The 20784-nt window shown below is 51.3% G+C and overlaps 2 protein-coding genes across 2 annotated transcripts in view; one reads left to right on the top strand and one right to left on the bottom strand.

The window, feature by feature from the left end:
• Nucleotides 1–20393, bottom strand: part of LOC126575977 (uncharacterized) — a 28401-nt gene extending 8008 nt beyond the window's left edge. The window contains exons 1-2 of the mRNA XM_050236996.1: nucleotides 20220–20393; nucleotides 19432–19605 (exon numbers count right to left, since the gene is read on the bottom strand). Of these exons, the coding sequence (XP_050092953.1) occupies nucleotides 19432–19434 (3 nt within the window). The 5' untranslated portion in view covers nucleotides 19435–19605; nucleotides 20220–20393. The remainder of the gene's footprint in view (nucleotides 1–19431; nucleotides 19606–20219) is intronic.
• On the top strand, nucleotides 4052–4864 carry LOC126575978 (uncharacterized). Its single transcript, XM_050236997.1, has 2 exons — nucleotides 4052–4157; nucleotides 4227–4864. The coding sequence occupies exons 1-2, from the start codon at nucleotides 4104–4106 to the stop codon at nucleotides 4515–4517; spliced, it is 345 nt and encodes a 114-aa protein (XP_050092954.1). The 5' UTR covers nucleotides 4052–4103; the 3' UTR covers nucleotides 4518–4864.
• Nucleotides 20394–20784: the final 391 nt, after the last annotated feature.

Below are 20784 nucleotides of genomic sequence, written 5' to 3'. Positions count from 1 at the left end.
CTCTACTTTGTCAACCATCGATCAACCCGCAAAAGGTGCATCAACTCTACGACGCTACGTTCCACAGGAAACCATCCCAATGGCTGGCGTCACGTGTGGCGTGAAAAAAGTGAAACCACGCGCGCTACAGCCACTATCACCACCATCCCGAAGCGCCACTTAAAGGGCTACCAGGGGCCGGCAAATGGTTGCATGAATTTATAATAAATCATTGTTTCGACGACGAAGACGAAGCGGGCATATTACACTAACGCGCGGTCTCGTTATCGGACCGACTGGCCACATCGAGTCGAGTCTCGAGAACCGAAAACGAAAGCGAAAGTTCCGTCAGCGGCCGCACCGTAAGGTCTGTGACTTAATAATGCGTTTCACCGGGACGGGACTGGAGGGACCGTGCGCGTGGTGATAGCGTCACAACACACAGGACAGGTGAAAGTTGCTCCCGTGCACCATCCCCCCTCCCTCCTCGCTCTCTCTCTCTCTCTCAGCTCAAGCAATCACTGACCTACGGTAATCGAAGTCGTCTGTCGCTACTGCCGCTGTTGCTGAGACAACGCGGCGCATGCGCAGCAACCACGGGCGTCCTGCGATAATAATAGTGTGCTGTGGTGCCGGCGGCACGCTCTGTCACAACTGTCATCCCGTGTGCAGTCGAGCGAAACAAACGTTTGCTTTCACCCGTACAGCATGTGACTCGGGGAGGTAGTCGGAAGAATAGTCAGTCAGGAATATCAGGATCTTCTTGTGTGCCCATCATTGAAGACCACCACCCTCCACCGGTGACGTCGGGCACGGTGACAGCTCAATTAACATTCCCATCAACGGTCGGTGCTGCTCAATCAAGCGTAAAAATGTGATTTCCCGACAACCAGGAGCGCATCTTGCAGGACGAGTAGCCTGTCAGGTCGCCAGTTATGTGTATGTGTGCGGTCCAGGGACTCCACTGTGCAGTCATGCGTGGTAGAAACCAATTTCCTTCCTCTCCCCGAAGAATATAACACCGCAAACAGTTGGTAGTAGCTGCTGTTGCTGCTAATGCGTCGATTAAGGACTCCAATGTTCACTCGAGCAGAAAACGTGAGACACTAGTGCTAGGTACTGATGCCGGGTAGTAGGTGGATCCCCGGGAGGATCGGATCCTCCCCGTAAGGCCAACTCCTGCAGCCCTATGCTACGGTGTGCACTATGCTCCCATAAACACTCCCAAAGCGTGAGCATAGGGAGGCGCATACTTTATGCCACCGACGCGACCGACAGCTTTGTCTTAGGGACTCTACTCTCTCCCCCTGGTGACCATCACTGGCTCACTCGCCACAATTATGACATCCTGGTACGTTGGAAATCATATTATTCACGGTCCACTGACTCCGCAATTTTTTGGACGCTCGCGTGGGGGAGGGGGGGGGGGACCTTCCGAAGCATAACGACCACCGCCACCGTCGCCGCCTTTCCAATCGTGGATCGTGATGTCCGGGTTCAGTTTCCAGCGGAGGGGCGGGTGCGCTCCGGTGGCTACCGGTCGCGCGTGTCCGGGTTCGGACCTTTTCGCTAGTCATTCCGCTCGCCACAGCCACACCTTCCCATTGGTGGCCTCTCTATTATCGTGTTGACAATTTCTCCCGATCATCATCGTCGTCGCTGGCGATTGTCTTTCGCTTTGGCGTGCCCCGGCCTGGAGTGCGCACGCCCGTCGCATACACAATTTGCCGGAGGCGTGCATTTGCCACCGGGATCCGGGCCGGGATTCGAGTGTGCAGTCAGTTGGAGCGAATTTTCGGGGCTCTGTCTCGGCCGTCGGATTCATTGCGCCTCACCGGCCACAAAGATTTCGATGCTACGGTTCCTTGGAAAATTCGCTCATTTGCGGCCAGTGGGTGGTTCGAATTAGCCGATTTTCCGACCCGATGTGCACTCTAGCGTGAGCGATAGAATTTTCCGGCACCAGGAGTGCAGCCAAGCGTGAAGGTTTCGCTTGGTGCTAGTGTGGGTGCGCGTGGGGGTGGACTCCACTGCCCAACCAGGCGTGGAATGTCTTCCGAGACTTGTTAACTACTAGACTCTCCGAAGAACGTATGCTACTCCAAAGGAAAAACGCCCGTTTTCTGTCGATTAGATTGGCAATTGGCACATTTTCCACTTGATTTGAGTTCACTGAAGCGTGAAAAATAGAATTTCCCAATCGCAGGAGTGCAGCCTGGCCAGGGAGGTGGACTTTTCTCGAATATGTTTACGTTATCTATTTTATTTACTACAATTCACTTGCATAAATGTAAATGTGAGGGCGCGAGTATGTGTGCAGTCATGCGTAAAAGATGCCACCAACAGAACAGCTGATTACTATTGACTTCTGACAGCACCCTCGGTCCGGTCAGGACTCAATTGGTGGTCATTTTGAATCAATTATCACAAGATAATGTCCCTTTCTTCCTGATGAGCGAATTCGACCAATCACAGGCCAGCGCATCGGAATGCGATCAAACGGAAAGAACTATAAAATTATCAATCCTCAACCCACAGTTTTCCGTCCGCTGGTTCGCTGCTTAGCATCATTCCGCCTTCCGCACAGACACGCGACCTGGAAGGGACATGCGCACTCCTGGCACTTCCTATGTTGCGGCCAGGTCATGCCAGGTCAGATGCCGGCCGGCGACGTACCGTAGACCACAATTTCATCGACGATTACGCGGTTTAATGAAGCGGAAAGTTGTGGTTCGCTGTGAGCAGGATCGCATGGTTCAAAGGAGTCGCTGTGGCGCCTCCTGTGGAAAATGTGCCCGCCCCACCCCCCGGCGGATTCAATAATTATACAATCATGAGTTCAGTGAAGCGAAAAATGTGATTCCCCCAATACCAGGCTGGCAGACCCGGCGACGTCCGACGTGTGACGTCCGCGGGATCATAATTCCCCACCATTTGGACTCCCCTGTTCAGTCATGCGTAAATGCGTACCCGGGTGACCCCACCGGCGGCGGCCAAACAGTCCACTTTCATTGTCTGCGTGTGCGGTGCTGTCTTTGGAGTTCTGGAGTAACGGAACGGAAGCCGATGCGGCTGATAACAGCACTGGCAAAGATGGGAATGTGTTTGTGCGTTCGGATTCACTGGAGCATGAATTATGATTTCGTTCGAGCAGGTTAGCAGCCCACGGAACAGGCAGCTGCATCGAAAGTGGCCAGGAGTCCACCCCCCTCCCTTCCACTCGTTTCCGGTACGCCTCCTGGGGCTTCCTCTTACCTGGTTCCTCTTTCAGGACGCTAGGAACAACATAACATCGATGATGTTGTTACAACAAACTAACTCCTTGTGCAATTGTGAAGTGATCGTGTGTATTATTAAAGGTTTCGGTTATCGGTGCGTCAGTAAACACACTAATTGCTCGCGTGCACACGTCAGTCATTGATAGAGACAACCTTATCCAATGCTGGCCAAGTGAATGGACCGCAATGTGGGCGAGGGAAGAAAGGGAGGTGTCGAGGTGCCCGCTGCGATGGCCATTCCATTTCACATTTACAAAATTACAACGTTTACCATCGCGAACACGAGCATGGCGTGCAAAGCATGCGTTTTTGCAAAAAAGGGGCGCGTGCTGGCTCATTAAACATGAATGTGAGAGCAGGAATTGGGAAGTTCGGTCGATTGTTTCGTTGCCAACTTTGATTTGCTTTTGACATTCACTATTAGTCATAGGCAGGCGATTGAGGTGTTACCGTAGTAGGCTATTAAAATGCCGGTATGCCGGGAGGATTGGAATGAATTTACGCCCTAGCCACGGCTGCATTCTTGATGTACCGCGATCGTGGATCGTATTTCTTGTTCTAGATCTCGAGCAGGTCATGCCTTGAACGTGCCTCGCACACAATGATACTGATGATGTTTTGCTGTTCTTGACATTGATCGCACCGCTTGTGGAAACAGTGCAAACGAGAGCGCGAGCACAATGTTGGCACAAGGCGCAATTGATCAAATAGAACAGTGCAACAGATTGCGCTGGCTCACAGTTGATCTCCACGCTCGAGTCTTACGCCATAAACGAGTACTCGCTAGCACGAAGGTCCACTGGTCAGTTCCAGTTGACCTCCGTTCGGAACAGCATCACTCACAGAATGTCACGAAGCAGCTCCGTTTGCGTTCTGCTCCTATTTGCATGGTGTTCCTTGGTAAGTGGTGCTCTTACGTAAGTTCCTAGCATAAAATAATAATAATAGTTCCTCTGTCACTTGTTCTAGGCCTTCAGCAAACCAATGCCAGTACAAGAAGCTGCCTCCAACGGTGAGGAGCTATCACAGGAATCGAAAGCCATCGCTCTAATCCACCATCTTACCTATCTGATCGACTACCTGGTGCGCTACGTACTGGGAGCTAGTGACCGCAAAACGCCTCAGGATGCCGTCGATTACTACCACTCTGCGCTGGTCGAGGGCAAGGACGAAAGCGGACAAACTGGTGCCGAGTATAAACCGAGCAATGAGCGTGCCCAACAGGAAATGCAAATCATAGATCAGCTGATGAAAAGTTAGATCTACGCACAGTACCACTACGAGCGTGTATCTCGTCACTCAGTTGTCGTGTTTCTACTGTTCGATGATGACCAAATCATAATTGCAGCTGCGATTGCGACACAAGCGTGCGTTGTGGTGGACAGTGAGCTGGAACCGTTTAATAACGCCACGCGATTAATAGTGTGTCTTCTTCATAAATGCTTAAGCCTTGACATGGTTCAAGCATCGGCGTCTGGTTCAACCATTTGGTCATGGTGCGACAACCATTGAATGTTGACTGAATGATCATTAATATGCCAGACTGTGATCGACGGTCCATTTGCGAAATGCTAAAGCTTGGAACACTTAATATTTGGCCGCATTCTTCTACTGTACTGTGTACATTCTTCACTGTAGCGCTTCTAGTGGTCGCTTTGCTACTTTCTTGGTGCCTTTTTAAAGGTCTAAGTCTTTTCTTTTAGTGATAAAAAATCCGTCAAAATCGAACCATACCTTCAAAAGTTATTGCCGATGAAACACGAAGGATGAAAAAAAAGTCTACACAATCTCTATGAAAACTCAATTTAACTGGATTAAAAACCCACGCAAAAACTGCAGTTTGGCAAAAACCAGCAGACAAATTTGACTTTAGCAATCGTGGAGGAAGTACGATGTAAGGTTTTAGTTCATTTAGGCAGATGAAATTTCCTGTAAATTACTCATTTGGCAAGCGATCTGCAGTTTGAAAACGACGGGTGGTTTTATGACGGGAGGGTCCATGAACGGCCGTTTGTCCATGTCCATGAAAGAAGAATATCTGGAAACGATCATTCTACCTTTTATTAAGTCACATAAAGGTCCAGTTAAATTTTGGTCCGATTTAGCAAGCTGCCATTTCAGTACAGCATAAATTGGTTTCGAAACAACAACAATCTTCAATCCACCAAAGTGCCCACATTATCATCCAATACCATTATAGTGGGTTATTATCTACTAATGACTACACAAACAATGTAAAATGATTAAAAATCCATTTGTAATGTGCAAATGGTGTGAAAGAATGGCCAATGAGACTTCTTCCACTACTGTGCAGAACATTATGTGTAGCATAAAACCAAAAGTGCGTAAATTCATACGCAACGTGGCCCAATAATTTAATCGCTATTTTTACTGGATAGCTAGATAAAATACTTACTGTGTACTGCTTTATGGAGTGATTTTTCGAATCCAGACCCGCGAGATTGCCAAATACCGATAACCGATCGTGAGCGATCAATTCCTGCCGAGCACGATTCTAAAGAACGGATGCCGCCTAAATATAGATCACAATCACATCGCATAGACCGGGCATAGCGGTTCTTCGGTTCATGCTTAACATGAGCATCACGCATGCGGTCAGTCCCATTTTGGCAATCGCTCCAGAAATGGCCGGTGGGGGAGTAAGAACATTACCGTCGGCTAGTTTATGGCCGGTTGGGCGGGTTGGAGTGATTGTGGTGCACCAAACGCGGACCCCAGTCACCGACGGACCCCAAGGTGATCCAGTTCCAGTTTGCTCGCTTGCAACCCAGCACTAACTGTTCCATTCTTCGCTCACTCGTGCTCTGTCTCGGTGTGCATGCCAATCTTATTATACGTCGCTCCTCCTGCTTCTTCTCGTTTTGCTTAATTTCGTTTTCCGTCAGCCGCTGACGTTGTCGGCGTTCGAGACCTCTCTAGACCTCTCAGTATAACTGGAGGAAGGGGTTTCACACTTGACAGCCACGCAGCGCCACGGCGATATGCCGGTGTGTGCGAGCGCGCGTGAACAACTTTTACGCTTTTGTTCTACACAAAAGTCAGCTGCCACTCCTCAAACCACCACCATCCACCAGTCGCGCAGTTCTGCGATCGCAGCATTCACTTCTGATCCAGTCCGGCACCTCCTAGTAGCAGCCAGCCATAAACTGGTCCTGTTACTCTCGTCCAGCACCCTGGCACACGATCACGAGGCGAGGCTTTTATCGTTCCAGCGCCCTGCCCTCCCCAGGCCAGGGTGTGCGGTACGACCTTTCGCTTACCTTTTTTGCTGGGCACACGGCAAGGTCTTACGCGTTCGCGTACGTACACCAAACGACGTTCGGAGGCGGTGCCGGTGTTGTGTGCACGACATTTCACCACCACTCGCTTCCCGGCGAGAGAACGGCCAGAACCGCGGAGAACGGAAATCGAAAATGGTAAGAACATGGCCAATCACTGGGGACCTGCGCGATGTCTCTGTCACTTCCTTTTGGTGCTGCTGTTGCTGCTGCTGCTGCAGATAAAGCAGGAAGTAGTCGAGCACTACTAAGACGACGAGAGGATTGAATTATGGTCCAAGAAGTAGAAGGAAGCATGCTAAAGTTCAACGACGATCGATGGATCTCGAACTGTGGTCGCGAGCCACCGAGCGAACGTTTAATCGATTTCAATCTGCGGTCTTTTGACAGCAAAACCGGGGAATATGATCCCTTCTGATCGACCACACTCTGCATTTGGTCAGCATTTGTCACAACAAACGTTTGTCTGACCGGTGAGTGGAGTCGAGCCGAGAGATCGTAAAAGCAGTGAAGCAACGAATCCGTGATCGTTGGACTCCGAGTGTGTCACTTAATGGTACGTTTCGTGCGTTGGTTAACCAATCACCGGAGGCACCGGCCCAGGTCCCAGGCAAATCAACACGACGGTGGCAGCGAGCAGCGGGCTGAAAGTTGCCATCGATTTCGTCGACTTGGGACCGTCGGTTGACGAAACCGGTCGGTTGGCCATATGATTAAGCATTCATTGACCTCCTCGCGTCGCGCTATCGACGTGCAGCCAATTGGTGAAACCGAGCCGCGATCGCGATGCATGGTGGCTGCTGCTGACTTTTACTATGCCCTTGGACCATCAATTCGGTTCAACTGATTAGCATGGAAATCTTTCTCTCTCTCTCTCTACCTGGCGCCCCTCTAGCGATGACCCTTTGGCGATGGATTTGATTAGAAAATGAAGAAGCGAAGGAGCCAGCGGGGGTTGCACATCAAACTCGCTTTCATTTCGCGGTCGCATCTCAACGAGGTGACTCCAGTGCCCGCGAACACCGGCCGCGAAGCATGATGGATTGATGAGCAACCAAAGGAGGGTGATGGTGAAGTTACAGACAATGTGCTGCGCCTCTCACGCGCAACGGTTCGCACAGGTTGGCCTGGCAAGTTGCGTGCCACCGGACAGGCGATGCCATAATGGCTTGATTGATTTCTCCTTCCCGATGACGCTGCCCTGTTCCCTGGTGGCTGAAAATGATACATGACTGGGGGGCGCGAAACATCCCCAAAAATGGAGTTACGTTACGCAGCAGCAGCAGCAGCAGCGGCGATCGAGGTATTAATTACCGGTGCTCGTCGAACCCGAAAGTGGACGCAAGAAAGCAAGCACTGGAAGTGGAATGACAGGTTCGCGTCACTTATTACATCGCGTCTCGCGGAGAGAGAGAGAGAGAGAGAGAGAGAGAGAGAGAGAGAGAGAGAGAGAGAGAGAGAGAGAGAGAGCGCGCGCAGAATGAAAACAAAAGACTTCAAGTGACGAACCCGATGTACGGTGATCGGTTTTCGTCTCCCGGATGACTCTCGCTCGATGTTTCACGCGGCGGCGATCGTCGACGATCACAACCGATCGAAGGGATGCAAAGAAAGCGAAAGTGAATTACGAAGACCGGTTGTGTGGTGTCTGGCGGTCTGGTAGCAAGTGCGGTAAGGAATGACCTTCTCTCGTTCCCTTCTTCTCCCTCAACCAGTTACATCCCGTTTGTTCGTACAAAGCAGCAAAAGGGCTCCGGAAGTTGTGTGAGAACCGGCAGCGTGTGAGCGTAAAGTGCACTCCACCTTCATGACTTTTAACCTTTCGTCGCCGTCGTCTGCCTTTATCTTTAATGATGCAGTATTGTGGGAGCGTGTGAGCGCGCGCCACGGTTTGGACACGATTTCACTTCCACAATCTTCCGGTGGAAGTGATTGAAGGGAGCGGCGAACGGTCGCAGCGGTAACCATTTCTCGCCGTTTTTACCGTCTGGTGCTCGTTAGCGAAGAGCTGATAGCATTGCAAGGGGGCGTGTTGGTAATTGGTAGGAAGATTTTTTGACCTCTACGGTTCCCGGGGGCACCTAAGGGGTGCTCACTGATTGCTGACGTTTAGTGAGGTCACGAGAATCAGACTGTGTAGTCGAAAACCAAAGTGATGTGGAAAAAAATAGCGAATCCACTGCTAGCGTCAGCCAGATAGTTCAAAGCTCCATCGAAACCGGACACCAAGCAGCACCTTGCGCGGTCCCGGCCACAACAAAACGGCCCGGCAGCACTCGGCGTCTCGCTCGGTCATTGGACGGCCGTTTGGGAAAGTTAATTATGCACCAAGCCACCTCTTTGGTGCTCACCTCAGAGCATACAGCAAGCACTGAGCATAGACAGAGGACGTGCCGTTGGTACGGCACTACGGTTACGGGTTGAATTTGTATGCTGCGCCGAGTAACGAGTAGCGAAATATTCACACGTTCCATGGAAGTCCTCCTCGTCTCCCCGTTTGTAAGCGAATGCTCATGTGTGGCCAGTTGGTTGGAGTGAGCGAGAGAAGCGAAGTGACACCGAAGCAGCAGTGGTCGGTTTCAATGATATCGATTTCTCGATCTCGCTTCTCGAATCGTCAACGCGGCGACGCTCCGCAAAACCATTCCGGACCGGATCATCGGTGAGTACTCGAACTCGGCAAGTACGGGGATCGAGTTGTTGCTCAATGGCCACGAAGCTGATTGTTTGCTGGAAAAATTGTCACCTGGGGACCACCTCGCGGTGACGGAAATCGAAAGTGACATACGCACACCTCGAGCTGTCGAGCGATCGATCGACGTTCACGCGCTCGCCAGTCGCGAGATCAAGGCGACAAGTGACAGCGATCCTTGTGTGTTCGAGCGCCGGTTTTCCATTTCGTTTTCCTTCCTTGCACCGTTGCGTAACCGTCACTGGCCGGGTCTGGGAGTGATTATAGCGAACAACAAAAAAAAAAAAAAAAACGGACAAAAAAATCGAGGAAGAAACGAACTGAAACCACTTTTCGGGGCTCCAGAGATGCCGGCATGATTTATGATCGATTAATGCCGCTCGCTGGAGGGGCCTCTCATTTCGCGGGCCAGCTTTTTGTGCGTTTTCCTTTTTGGCGGACGCAGGTGCGGCCTGGGTTGCCAGATAGAGAGCGCTACAGTATCCTGCTCGATGGCGGCACAGAGTTGTTACCGTTTTTTTTCTTTGCGTATCTTTATCCCAACACCACAGCCGAATGATAAATGGTTTCAAACTCCTAAACTCGATATTTTCACAGTTTCCCATGCCGTGACTCATGATCAGCGTGGTGGGAATGGGTAGATATTTTTTGCGCAGAAACCGCGTCGCACATTCCGCGCAATTCCACTCCCAAACGCTTGTGCTCTATGATCGATGATCCTCCAAACGGCAGCAGCTGTTCAGCCACGCCTGCAGAGATCGTGATGCCGTCATCCGGTAGCTGGCGGACGCTGACGTGCTTGGGTCCGAAGCTGGATGCCTTGGACAGCATAAATCAAACTGGTAGCTGCTGCTGGTGAGTGCGATACGATCGAGTACATAACCGGTATCGAATTCACTTCCGGTTCCTCTTGGACCTGGATCGTGGGAATGAAATATGGAGATCCAGGAAGCCTCACCACACCGAACCGTCGGTTGAGTGATCGTCCGGGCTTCGTTTCGAAAAGGGCAACACCAAATGGCGATCATGGCACAGCGAGAGATCTTGCAACTGTTTGAAGGTTTATCAACATTAACCAACATCCCATTCTAGTAGCGCCTCTGGGTGAATTGTTATCGGTATAGTGCGCGATCCTCGATCGCGAAATCTTGGAAATTAATATGCCAGAAGGCAAACACATTGGCGAAAGCAATCGCTCACAGCTGCTGCAGGTGCTGCTGTTGTGCCATAAAAACAGCGATCTGCTCTCACTTCTGTCTAGCTTAATTCTGACTCGATCGTTCGATCGATCTTGTGCTGAGTCGCTTTCGGTCACACGAAACATTTCCGTGGCCAGCGGCACCAGCGATACATTGTGGAGCATTCGCGTGCAAGGCCACCGTGAAACCGAATGTCGTTTTTTATGTGTTTCTCTTAATTTGGTGATCGCGATCAATTTTTGGGCCCAATGGGACCTCCCCCCCCCGGCACAAGATAGAAACCAATTTATTTGCTGCCTGAGTTGATGAAGTTTCCGCTCCAAATATCCCACACTCAAATGGCATCGATTTAGTATTAGTTTAGTGTCACCAAAATGGCGGATTGGAAGCCGTCGTTCACTCATTAAGCTCCGCTGGTGGGCTGTTGGTGGCTATTTGGTGGAAAATTTGTGTTACCTGATTGGCCATTAGCTAGACCACACACATGCCTGTGCCAGGGAATTGGAAGCTTACCTGGAAGGTGGAAAAAAAAGAAAAGGTAAAAGAAGAGAAGTTAATTAGCAAAATGGAATTGATTCAATAAATAAAAAGGCCTCCCAGGAACACCTGGGAAGGGAGGGAATCCATTTAGTTGAACCAACAAACGATCAACACAACGACAACAATGGGGGCCGAAGAAAAGCGGAACTAGACACCTCTGTGGTGGGGAAGCACTTCTTTCTCCGGCAGTCGGTGTGACCGACACGAAGGAGCACACAATTGTTGCAAAATTGAAAGCTCCGACTCGCGGCTAGGGCTCTTCCGCGTATCGGAACGTGCGACCACCGTACGGTGAAGAATGCAAACAGACGCGAACACGCCTAGTCAAAGGCCCACTCAAAGTTGCGCACGCCTCGAGCACCTCAAGACAACCTCCTTTTGTTGAGGATCGTTTACTCGCACTCCTCCTGCGCTCTGTCTCGTCGTCTTAAACCAGTTTGGCTGGCAAAATAACCACCGGAGCACGGGCAGCGTATTATTAATTGCAACACCATTTACCCACAAGCTGAGTCTGGGCGCGTGTCTAGGGTGAAGCTGAATGGTGCACTCTAATGAGCGCAACAGGATCAAAACCCAGTCCGTGCAGATGTCGCCTTGTGGCTTGATTGGAGTTACAGCCTTTTTGCCAAGCGTAAAATGGTGCAATGCAACGCTGCAATATTCAGGCCAGTTCCACGATCTGGTTCCTCTGTCTGTCGGTCTGTCTGGATCGCTTCATACATAAAGGCAGCGGTGCAGCAGAGCCACGGATGTCGGAAGTGCAAGATATCGGTTGGTTCCTGGTTTGATTGACGCGTAGACGCGTGGGTAACGCCACTTTCGCCAAGATCTCGCCGACGGTTTTGCTGCAGAAACAGCGAGAACGAAAGAAGCCGCAAGATCGCCAGCGATCTCGGTGCGATCTCGGTGCTTGTGCTGTTCAAGGACAGGTCAACAGGGTCAACAATGAAACCGCGTCAGCGAGTCAGAGCGCGTACCACGGGGGGTTCGTCGCTTCAGTCACTCGTTGAAGTCTTCCGTTTTGGATGCGCATTGACGCAGTGAAGTGAAGTGTTTTCAACCGGGGGACCGCACACACACTATCGCAGTGCTATCATCGTTGAAATAACAATCTGATATCCGTCCATCCGTCGGTCCATCCGTCGGTCACATCCTATCGGAACAGCCTCGCTGCTCAATCGAGCGGATCGCCTCGCTCGGTGGTCGGCTGGAGGATGAGCAGCAGCAGCAGCAGCAGCAGCAGCAGCAGCAGCAGGCAGTCGATCGCAGGCGTGATCGTGCCAAAAACCTGTTTATCCACCTCAAATTTCGAGGATGAACAGCGCGAACCGGTTGACATTTTCCGGGCCTCCCCCTTCCCTTGGCTTGTAATGGCAATCACCAGCCACCGATCGATTCCGGTTGTCGCGCGTGTCTGCTGGTGCCTTCGTGGCGATCGACACACCGTTGGCCGTTTGCCGTTCGCCATGCCGAGCTAATGTTTACAAACATCGATAAAGCATATTTGCATACGCTATTGGCTAGTGCGCATTGGATCTCGTCCTCGCCGGAGCACTCGTAGTGTTTGGTTTGTGAGTTTTTTTTTTTTGTTGGTTTGGGCAAACAAATGAAACAGGAAACTCCCCCCCGGGAACAGAACGTCTAACTCGATTAGGCATCGATTAGGCGGTTGTGGCAAACAAAAAACAAACAGAATCTGACACAGAAACAGGTCCCAGGGCTTGCAGGCAATGCCGCGTGCTACATAACTCACATGATCATGTTTTCACCTAATGATTTTGATCAGCACATGATCAGCACGCTTGTACCGACGTGAGCGAAACCGTAGCTCATTATTGTAATTTCGATCGATCTTTGCAGTAGACTTTCTTGTGACTTTCCTTTCTATTGCACCGCAAGAAAGCGAAACGTTGCGCCGTTTCCCCTTCTGCTGCTGCTGCTGCTGCTGCTTGGTATGATCGTATAAGTTTCCTTTTCGATTCAATACCCCAGCCTCCCGGTTCTGATGTAGTTACGCTCGAGCGTTTTGGACTACGAGTGAGAAAATGAAATCGAATGCCACTTCTACGCCTTCACACAACGGTCTGTGGCAATGCTGCTCGTTAGACAGTCAGCCCAACGCACGATTCAAGAGCCTCGTCGAGAGTGGGAAAGGGAAATGCTGCTGCAGCTGCTGCTGCTCGGCACACAACCGTGAAAAGTGGGTCGAATGTGTCGGTTGGTTGGTTGGTAGTGGTGTTGGTGCTGGGCCGCTCGTAAATTTGGGTGAAAATGAAGCAAATCATTTCCACCTTGAAGCCCTCGTCGTCGTCGTCGTCGTCGTCGTCGATCGATCATCGAGACAACGAGTGAAATGGTGAGTTAATTTAGTTGTAGGAGCGAGCTAATGCTTCGACACTCGATCAAAAAACGCTCGCTAAGTGATTCCATCCATCTCATCCGGGGGGCTTGTTTTTTAGGATGAGAAGCTCGCTCGCTCGCTCACTGAAGCTCCGCATAACGCTCGTTTGCAGTCAGTTTCCCTCGCAGCCGTGAGAGATGGCAACTTACGCAAAAGTCCATCATCGAGTGTCGAAGTGGTTTGCTGTGAGGCGGTCGATGTTGCTCTTCAGCTGCGTTTTGTGGCTTCTCGTTAGGAGACGCAAAGCAGAGACACACATATCTGTGTGTCTCTTCCATACAGACACGCGTGCAGAGCAGAGTGTGGAGGCATGTAGGCCAGCGGCCGGGCCTCGTGAGCTCGAGTGCTATTTTCTTTTGAAGAAAATTATGTAACGGATCGCGAGCTCGCGCGCGCGCTATGAAATGGTTTCGCGATGCAGACAAACACATGCTGGCGCTCGCTAACCATTTTCGGCGGAATAGTGAGACCCAACAGCAGCAGCTGCAGCAGCACATGTCGCCACATCGCTCGTTAGGAAGACGTAAGAGTGTACATCGTGCGCACATGATCACGATCGCCCATTGCGCATCGTACCGCACGTGCGATAAGAGATGCGACAGCAATCACAGAGACGACGCTACGAGCGAGCATCAATGGACGATCGTAGAAGAAGAAGACAACCTCCTTTTTGGTGAGATAACAATCCTTCTTCTTCTGGCGCCTTGTTTGCGTTTGTATTCAAATCTGTCCAATTAGCTGGAGACTCAGCCGCGAAGGGGACACTGAGGCACGTTTTTTTTTGCTTGTAGAGCTTCGAGAGGAGAGCAGGACGGAGTGGGATACGATCGCTCGGTTGAGATATGCTGTCGAACAGCATCCACCAGCCAGCCAGCAAGCCACGATCACTCGATCACACGCATGAACGGCGGTGGAGGTCCGTCGAGGTCAAGCATTTATGATGGACATTGGCTCCGCGCTGAGTGAGAATGGTGTTGGCCAAGCAGCGGTGCTGTCCAAGAAGCGTGGCTCGCTGGCCGCAGCGCCTTAAGGCCACCGCCATACAATAAACAAATGAATTATTACCCTCAGCGCTCGCTCTGTGTGTTGGTTGGTGGCTGGTGGTGTTGGTGGTGGTCGTCGCTCGTGCTCTATTGTTAAATTAACACCTGAGCACCCGGGGAGGGCACGTAGACCGCCAGGCTACTACTGGTGGTTCGTAGGTGTGCCACGAAATCGAAACCCTCGAAGGGTAAGCATAGCTGCTTGGTCCTCCCCACACCCGATCCTTCTGCAGAGCTTCACCAAAAACCCACCATTAGCAAGTCAACGGTCGTACGCGGTCCCGAAACCTAGATTTGTCTGCGATCGCGATCTGATGGCCATCACAAACGTGGCTTTTCTCTTTTTTTTGGACACCGGGCAGCCCAGCCAGAAGGAGGAGCTCTGTTTCACTTTTCTTACGAGAGGCCAGACTCGGTTTCACTTTCCACCGGTGGTCGCGACGTGAGTACCGGTGGTCATTAGCTAGCTGGTGGGCTGGCAGGACTGTTGGGTACGCTCTAAGGTTATGGGACTGTGGTGACCATTAACCACCGGTGACGCACGTACGTCAATCACGGTCGCACAGTCATGTTCGAGATCTCGCGCGGTCGTGACAAGATGGAGTTGGAGAGCGAGAGAGAGAGCGAGAGGTTTAGATGCCAGTCACTAACATGCAGGTGGTGCTACCAGTCACTAGCATTCTTGGGGTTCCATTCTGCAGCCACCGCGCTACTCAGAGATTGAACTGAAAGCCGTGGTTTCACCACTTGAATTGATTTCGCAACAGCTGCAGCAAGCGAGTGTTGAACTGTGCTGGCAATAGCAGGACAACAGCTTCGCTATCTCAGGCCTTTCCAACATTCCAAAGCATCCCGGAGCGCACCCACAGAAACAATTAGAAAATGGAAATCTGAGAGCTCAGCCTCAGCCGTTGCATTGATTGATGCATTTCATGCCGCCACCTCGTGCAATCCGATCCGTTCCCGGAATCGGAAAAGCGTAGCAGATGCGCTCGGTTTACAAAGCAGCATCACTGGGAGGCCAGTGCTTTCCAAATGCAAAAATGCCTTTTCATGCAGTCAGCACTCACCACGCCAACAGCAGCCACGGCATGCGGGAAAGTGGAAGAAAGTGTGACCGACAGAGAGCGCCACGACAGAGGCGCTAAAATCAACAAACGAGACGGATCGCGAGGAACGTGAATATGCGGGAAAATAAACATAAACACCCAATCATCACGATCATCAGCATCAGCATCACGGTGATCATCATGAGCGCGAGATTGTCATGACTGCACGCGCGTCATTTTCAATCTCAATCGTTTCGCTTCAACTGCCGTCTGCAGCGTCCGTTTGGGAGGCTGTGGGAGTTGGCAAACCAGTCCGCCCTGGGCGTACTGGCAGAATGGAAATTTGCAACAGCAACGGAAAAAAATGGCGGCACTCTCTCGGCTTTATGCAAAAAAATGGGAACGCGATTCCGCCAAACGATCGCAGACACAACCCGGGAACGCGAGTCAACAATGATTGTGGACCTGGCGGAGGTGGGCGTTTTTTTTTTTGGGGGGGAGGGGACAGTCCACCAAGGGGGTAATAAAGGTGCTACGTTGGTACGTTGTTTTGTCCTCGCCGCCCGGGTGCACGACACGACAAATCAACTCCCAGACCGCCAGGGGCCCGCGATTCCCGCGAGGCACCGAAAGAGAAAACAAAAATCTCGTAAATAAATAAATAATCTGTGGCCATCGGGTCGGTCGGCACGGAACGAAGCCCACCAGTGCCACGCCGGGAGTAGCTTTTACTTTCTCTTTCAGTTCGACGACCACCGCTGGGAGCGAACCAACGAGGAAAACACCACCTCTCGTTGCTCTCGAGATCGAGATCAATCGAAGATCGCGGAACGGGCGGACGGACTCGTCTCGTCAGGTGGCAACCGATTTGCCTTTCGTTTTCGCCCCTCTGCCTCTTGTGACCTTTGGATAGGGCGAGGATTGGGATCAGGTTGGTTGGTTGGTTGGTGCTTTTCCTGCTGCTGCTGCTGCTGGTGTGAAGCTGTTAATGGCTTTTTCTTGTGCGATTTCCACGCTCGTTCGGTTCGATTCAATCCATCCCCGCGGGGTGGTAGGAACTTGGGAAGGGTTTGGTGGAGAATGGCCACAGTTTAATCTCGTTTTCACCAAGGTCAACCCCCGTACCGCTCGCTTCGGGATCCGGTTTTTTTTCTCTTCCTTTTTCTCGAACGCTTTTTGGTTGCAAATTGCAGCGAAAACAATCGTGGCAATACACCGGGCCCCTGTTTGGGGGTGAGAAAACCATTCCCGCCTTACTCTTTCCTTCCTTTTGTGAGATCAATTTGAAAAATGATAGCAACAGTAGCAACAGCAGCAGCAGCAGCAGCAGCAGCATTGCATTCTGCGAACACATTGTACCCCCGTGTTGGTGGCATTAGCATTTTGGGAAAGGCTCTCCGTGGACTTGGGAACTCCAAAAGCACCGAGATAAAGGCCGCCACATTCCACGGATTTTGCCCTCCATTACATCCGGTCCCCTGCTTCGGGCTGACTCGCGCCGCGTTGCGTTGCGCAGCTCGCATCCATTAGAAATGGCCTTAGAAGGGGTACACGAGCGTGAGCGCGGGCTGCGCGCGTGAATTGGGGATTGTTTAACAATCACTCCACCTTTTGCAGGTCCGTTAAGCAGCGGATTAGCAGACAAAATGGCGAGCTTATTCGCTGTAGGGTTCGGTCTTTTATGTGCGTTCCATGGGAGTCGAATCGGTTGAACTCGGTTGCTCTTACAGTTTAAAGGGGCCTTTTTGCTTAAATGCATTCTGCACTCTAAAGGCCATCTACAGTGACAACCGGGCCGTGGTACCCCCAGTATTTGAAGACCGGTACCCGATCGACCGTGTGCTCGAAGGAGAAGTCGTCGGTCGCCTTGACATTCGAGCGAAACCGGCGTTTAACTCGGAGCTCTTCAAACGGTATTTATGATTAACGCATCACCGTTGGCGGTGCCTGATTGCAACCAGCAGAACGATTCCGCTTCAGACCGCTAGTTGCTATTAGCGTGCCCCGTAAAGCATTAACTGCAATTATCTAGACAGAGCCAGAGAGAGAGAGCGCGCGCTGGAGTGGCATCATCGCCACCACAACACAACAGAGTTTGACCAACGTTCGCTCTGCCCCAAATGCAGCTCCGTCAGTACAATTGAGCTGTTCAGTTGCGGTCAGTTCGTGTTTCGTTGGCCACAAACACGAACACGGTGACGACGACGCCCTGCAAGACCTTCACTTGGTTCGCGGTTTCGTTGGCTAATTGAGCAGCATGGAAAATCGCAATCCACTGGTCGAGCTAGTGCTGCCCAAGAGGAAAAGGAGGAGAAGATTGTAGCCACCTAGCAAGAGACCGAGTGCGAGAGGGAGAGAGCAAAGCAGCGCTTCGTATTCACGAAACGGTGCCAGTGCGTATAACGGTGACAAAGTGGCTGGCTACGGGCACCCCAACCACGTCTGACCACGAGAAGGAACCGAATTGGTAGTCGAACAGCGGCGAGTTGACCTGCTCCGTGTGTGCGCCTCGATCGATGGAATGGTTTGTCAGTCACAGAACAAACGGAATCCATAATTATATCGAAGCCAATTGGTGCGCGCAGGCATCCTGGAACCTCACTAAAGGTAGAAAAAGAACAAGAAGCAAGACCACAAGAGCTTCGAGCGGCATCGGTCTGTTGACAGAGTTTTGAAGCGCGAAGGACGTCACTGACAGTATCTTCGTCGCTGTCGTCGTCGTTGTCGTCGTCATCGCGGTCAGTACTGGGTCGCGCACACACTCGTGGCACGGTACAGCATAAATTTGCATACTTATGCGTGGCATGAGAGCTATGTAGAGGCGTCTTCATCGGCGACAACATAAGCCGGCACGATCGACGATCGAAGTGGTACTAATTGTGAAGAAAAAATTGGTGACAACTTTTGAAGAGAAGCTCTTTTTTGGGGTCTCAATCGCAACTTGTATGCTGAATGGACCTTCTGAGACCACTCGTGAGCCAAGAAGGAAGCTGATGAGCTTCACAAAGCGGCGAATTTCATTGACCTGCGTTGATGTTACGCGCCTCCGCGATTGATCGAACACCGGTTGCCTTGCGAGCGATATAACACCAACCACCCCTTCCTCGATTCCGTTCTCGATCCAACTTAACCACCCGGTCCCTCAGCTGGCCCACAGCATAGCCTTTTTGCAACCTTGCATTAATTACTGGCACGCTCGTGCGCAGGGTGGTCGCGACCATTCCATAAGCTTCGGTTGATCGCCACAAAACGCGAACCCACCTAGCCAAAAAGAACTGCCAAGACAGCAGGAGAAGGAAAAAAAAGTCAAAAAAACCGTTCCAAAACCGGTGTCATGGAGATTATGAGAATCGAAATCGAGGAGTTTTTTGTGGCGCTGGTTTGCGGTTCCTTTTGCGGCGGATCCCAGGAGACGGTGGAGAATGGACGGTGAGTGGTTGAGGTTCGTTGGTCCATTCTCAGCCTCTCGTTCGTTCGCGCGAAGTGGCTTTCGGTTTTCACGCTGAGTATGCGTTGTTTGGTGCTTGATGCTGTCGTCAAGGTTGAAGGATTGCCGTCGTCGCGACGGTCCGCAGTGTTACCACGGTTACCGATCCTTGCTTCACGGGTCGTTTTTCGGTGATTTACAGTTGAAATGTCACCGGTGCGAGAAAAAAAAGGCCAACCAGTTACTCTTCTTCCTATCTCGCGGGAGACGTTCCTGATAAGTGCGGCGGTTCTGTGTGCGAGCGGTGGACTAATACCAAATTGTCCATAATGAGGAAGTCATGGCTTGGCAACGGATCAGTAACGGATCATTAGCGCGGCAAGTGATCTTTACAATCGTGGCCTTGAAATGTGCCACGCTCCACGAGTGCGCTCGGTGCTGTCAGACCGTCCAATCACCCCTCATCTCATTACCTGTACTTGGGACAAAAACATGATGATGCAAACAATCTAAGCTGTACGTACCATTTTCGCGGTGGAAATGTGTAATCCTCAGTGGGCCGGGAACTGTCGTCGCTCGCGGGACACTCTAGGAACCGTGCGGGGGGAGCGGGAAAATCACTTCACTCTCGCTTCGTTTGCACCTCTCTTTTTCTCGGTTTTTTTTTTCGTTTTCTATTCTACTGTTACTGAAAATCGCTGCAAAAAGGAACAGGGTGGGGATGGGGGTAAGATAAAAAGACAGACACTTCTTTTTACGACTTTGGCGTTGAATTTCGATTGTAACTTCGGAGGACACAAAAGTAGGAACTGAAAAAAAGGTGAACAGCTTCGTAGTTCGAGGTTCGTTTGCTACGCGCTCGTTGAAGTCTTTTGTGTCGTTTCGCTTTGGCTTTACTCGCAAAGCCTGCTGCTCCGAATTAGAAACCGAAACGAAGGTTTTTCGCCATTGCAACCATGGCAGTTTCGTGTTTATGGCTACTACAAAATTTGCTCGTTGCTTTACAACAGTTCCAGCAGCACGCCAGTAGTCCTCTACAGTCCTTCACCACTTCTAGTGCTCGTGCTTGCTCTACTATTGCTGTTGACGAGGACAACCGTGGTGACTTGCTTTTACTACTTTTTTCTCGTGAGAACACGGTTACTACGTTTTCACCAGGACCGGACCACTCTCACACACAATCAAACACAACATACACACGGAAACACGGGTCAGGATACGGTGTCAAGGATACATTGTGCCTGTCTCTATAAACACAATCATTTGCGAAGGACCTCTCGGGTACAACTTTTCCTCGAATTGTTTCACTCACCAGCAAAATAAAAATTCTGTTAAACACTCGGCAATAAATAAAAGGGGAGATTTGAGCAAACACTCGCTGTCTGGTCTCCGGTTGACGGTGGCCTTGCTGGCTAGTGCCTCTGCAGTAGTGTAGGCAGCACTGGCGTGGCGACTTGTGGTGTGTATAGCACGGCACTCTATGCGCCGGACGAGGGACTACTGATTCGAAATTCGTATTTCCACCGCTATCGAGGCCCCCCCCGGCTGGGGGTGGGTACGTTCGCTCGCTAGCTCGGTTGCTCGGTCGCTCGAACGTTCCTTTTCCACCATATTTTTTTTATCTCTCTCTCTCTCTCTCTCTCTCTCTCTCTCTCTCTTGTTGATCGTGCCACGCCGAAGATCGTTGGTTTAGCAGGCCAGCCAGCCTGGCCACCACCAGCGATCGGGGCCTTTCGCGAAAACGGCGCACCGAAGTCGACAACGATCGACGACGACGACGACGATCCATTTTCAAAAGGCCAAGAGTGGTGGTACCCGAACCATAAAGCTACAAGCACAAGCCATCCTGCTCGTGCCTTCGCGTGCTTTCCACTGTC

Source organism: Anopheles aquasalis, chromosome 3 (genome assembly GCF_943734665.1).
Source record: "Anopheles aquasalis chromosome 3, idAnoAquaMG_Q_19, whole genome shotgun sequence".
Classification (NCBI taxonomy): domain Eukaryota; kingdom Metazoa; phylum Arthropoda; class Insecta; order Diptera; family Culicidae; genus Anopheles; species Anopheles aquasalis.
Note: the sequence above shows the minus strand (reverse complement) of the source record. Positions and strands in the feature narration are given on the sequence as shown.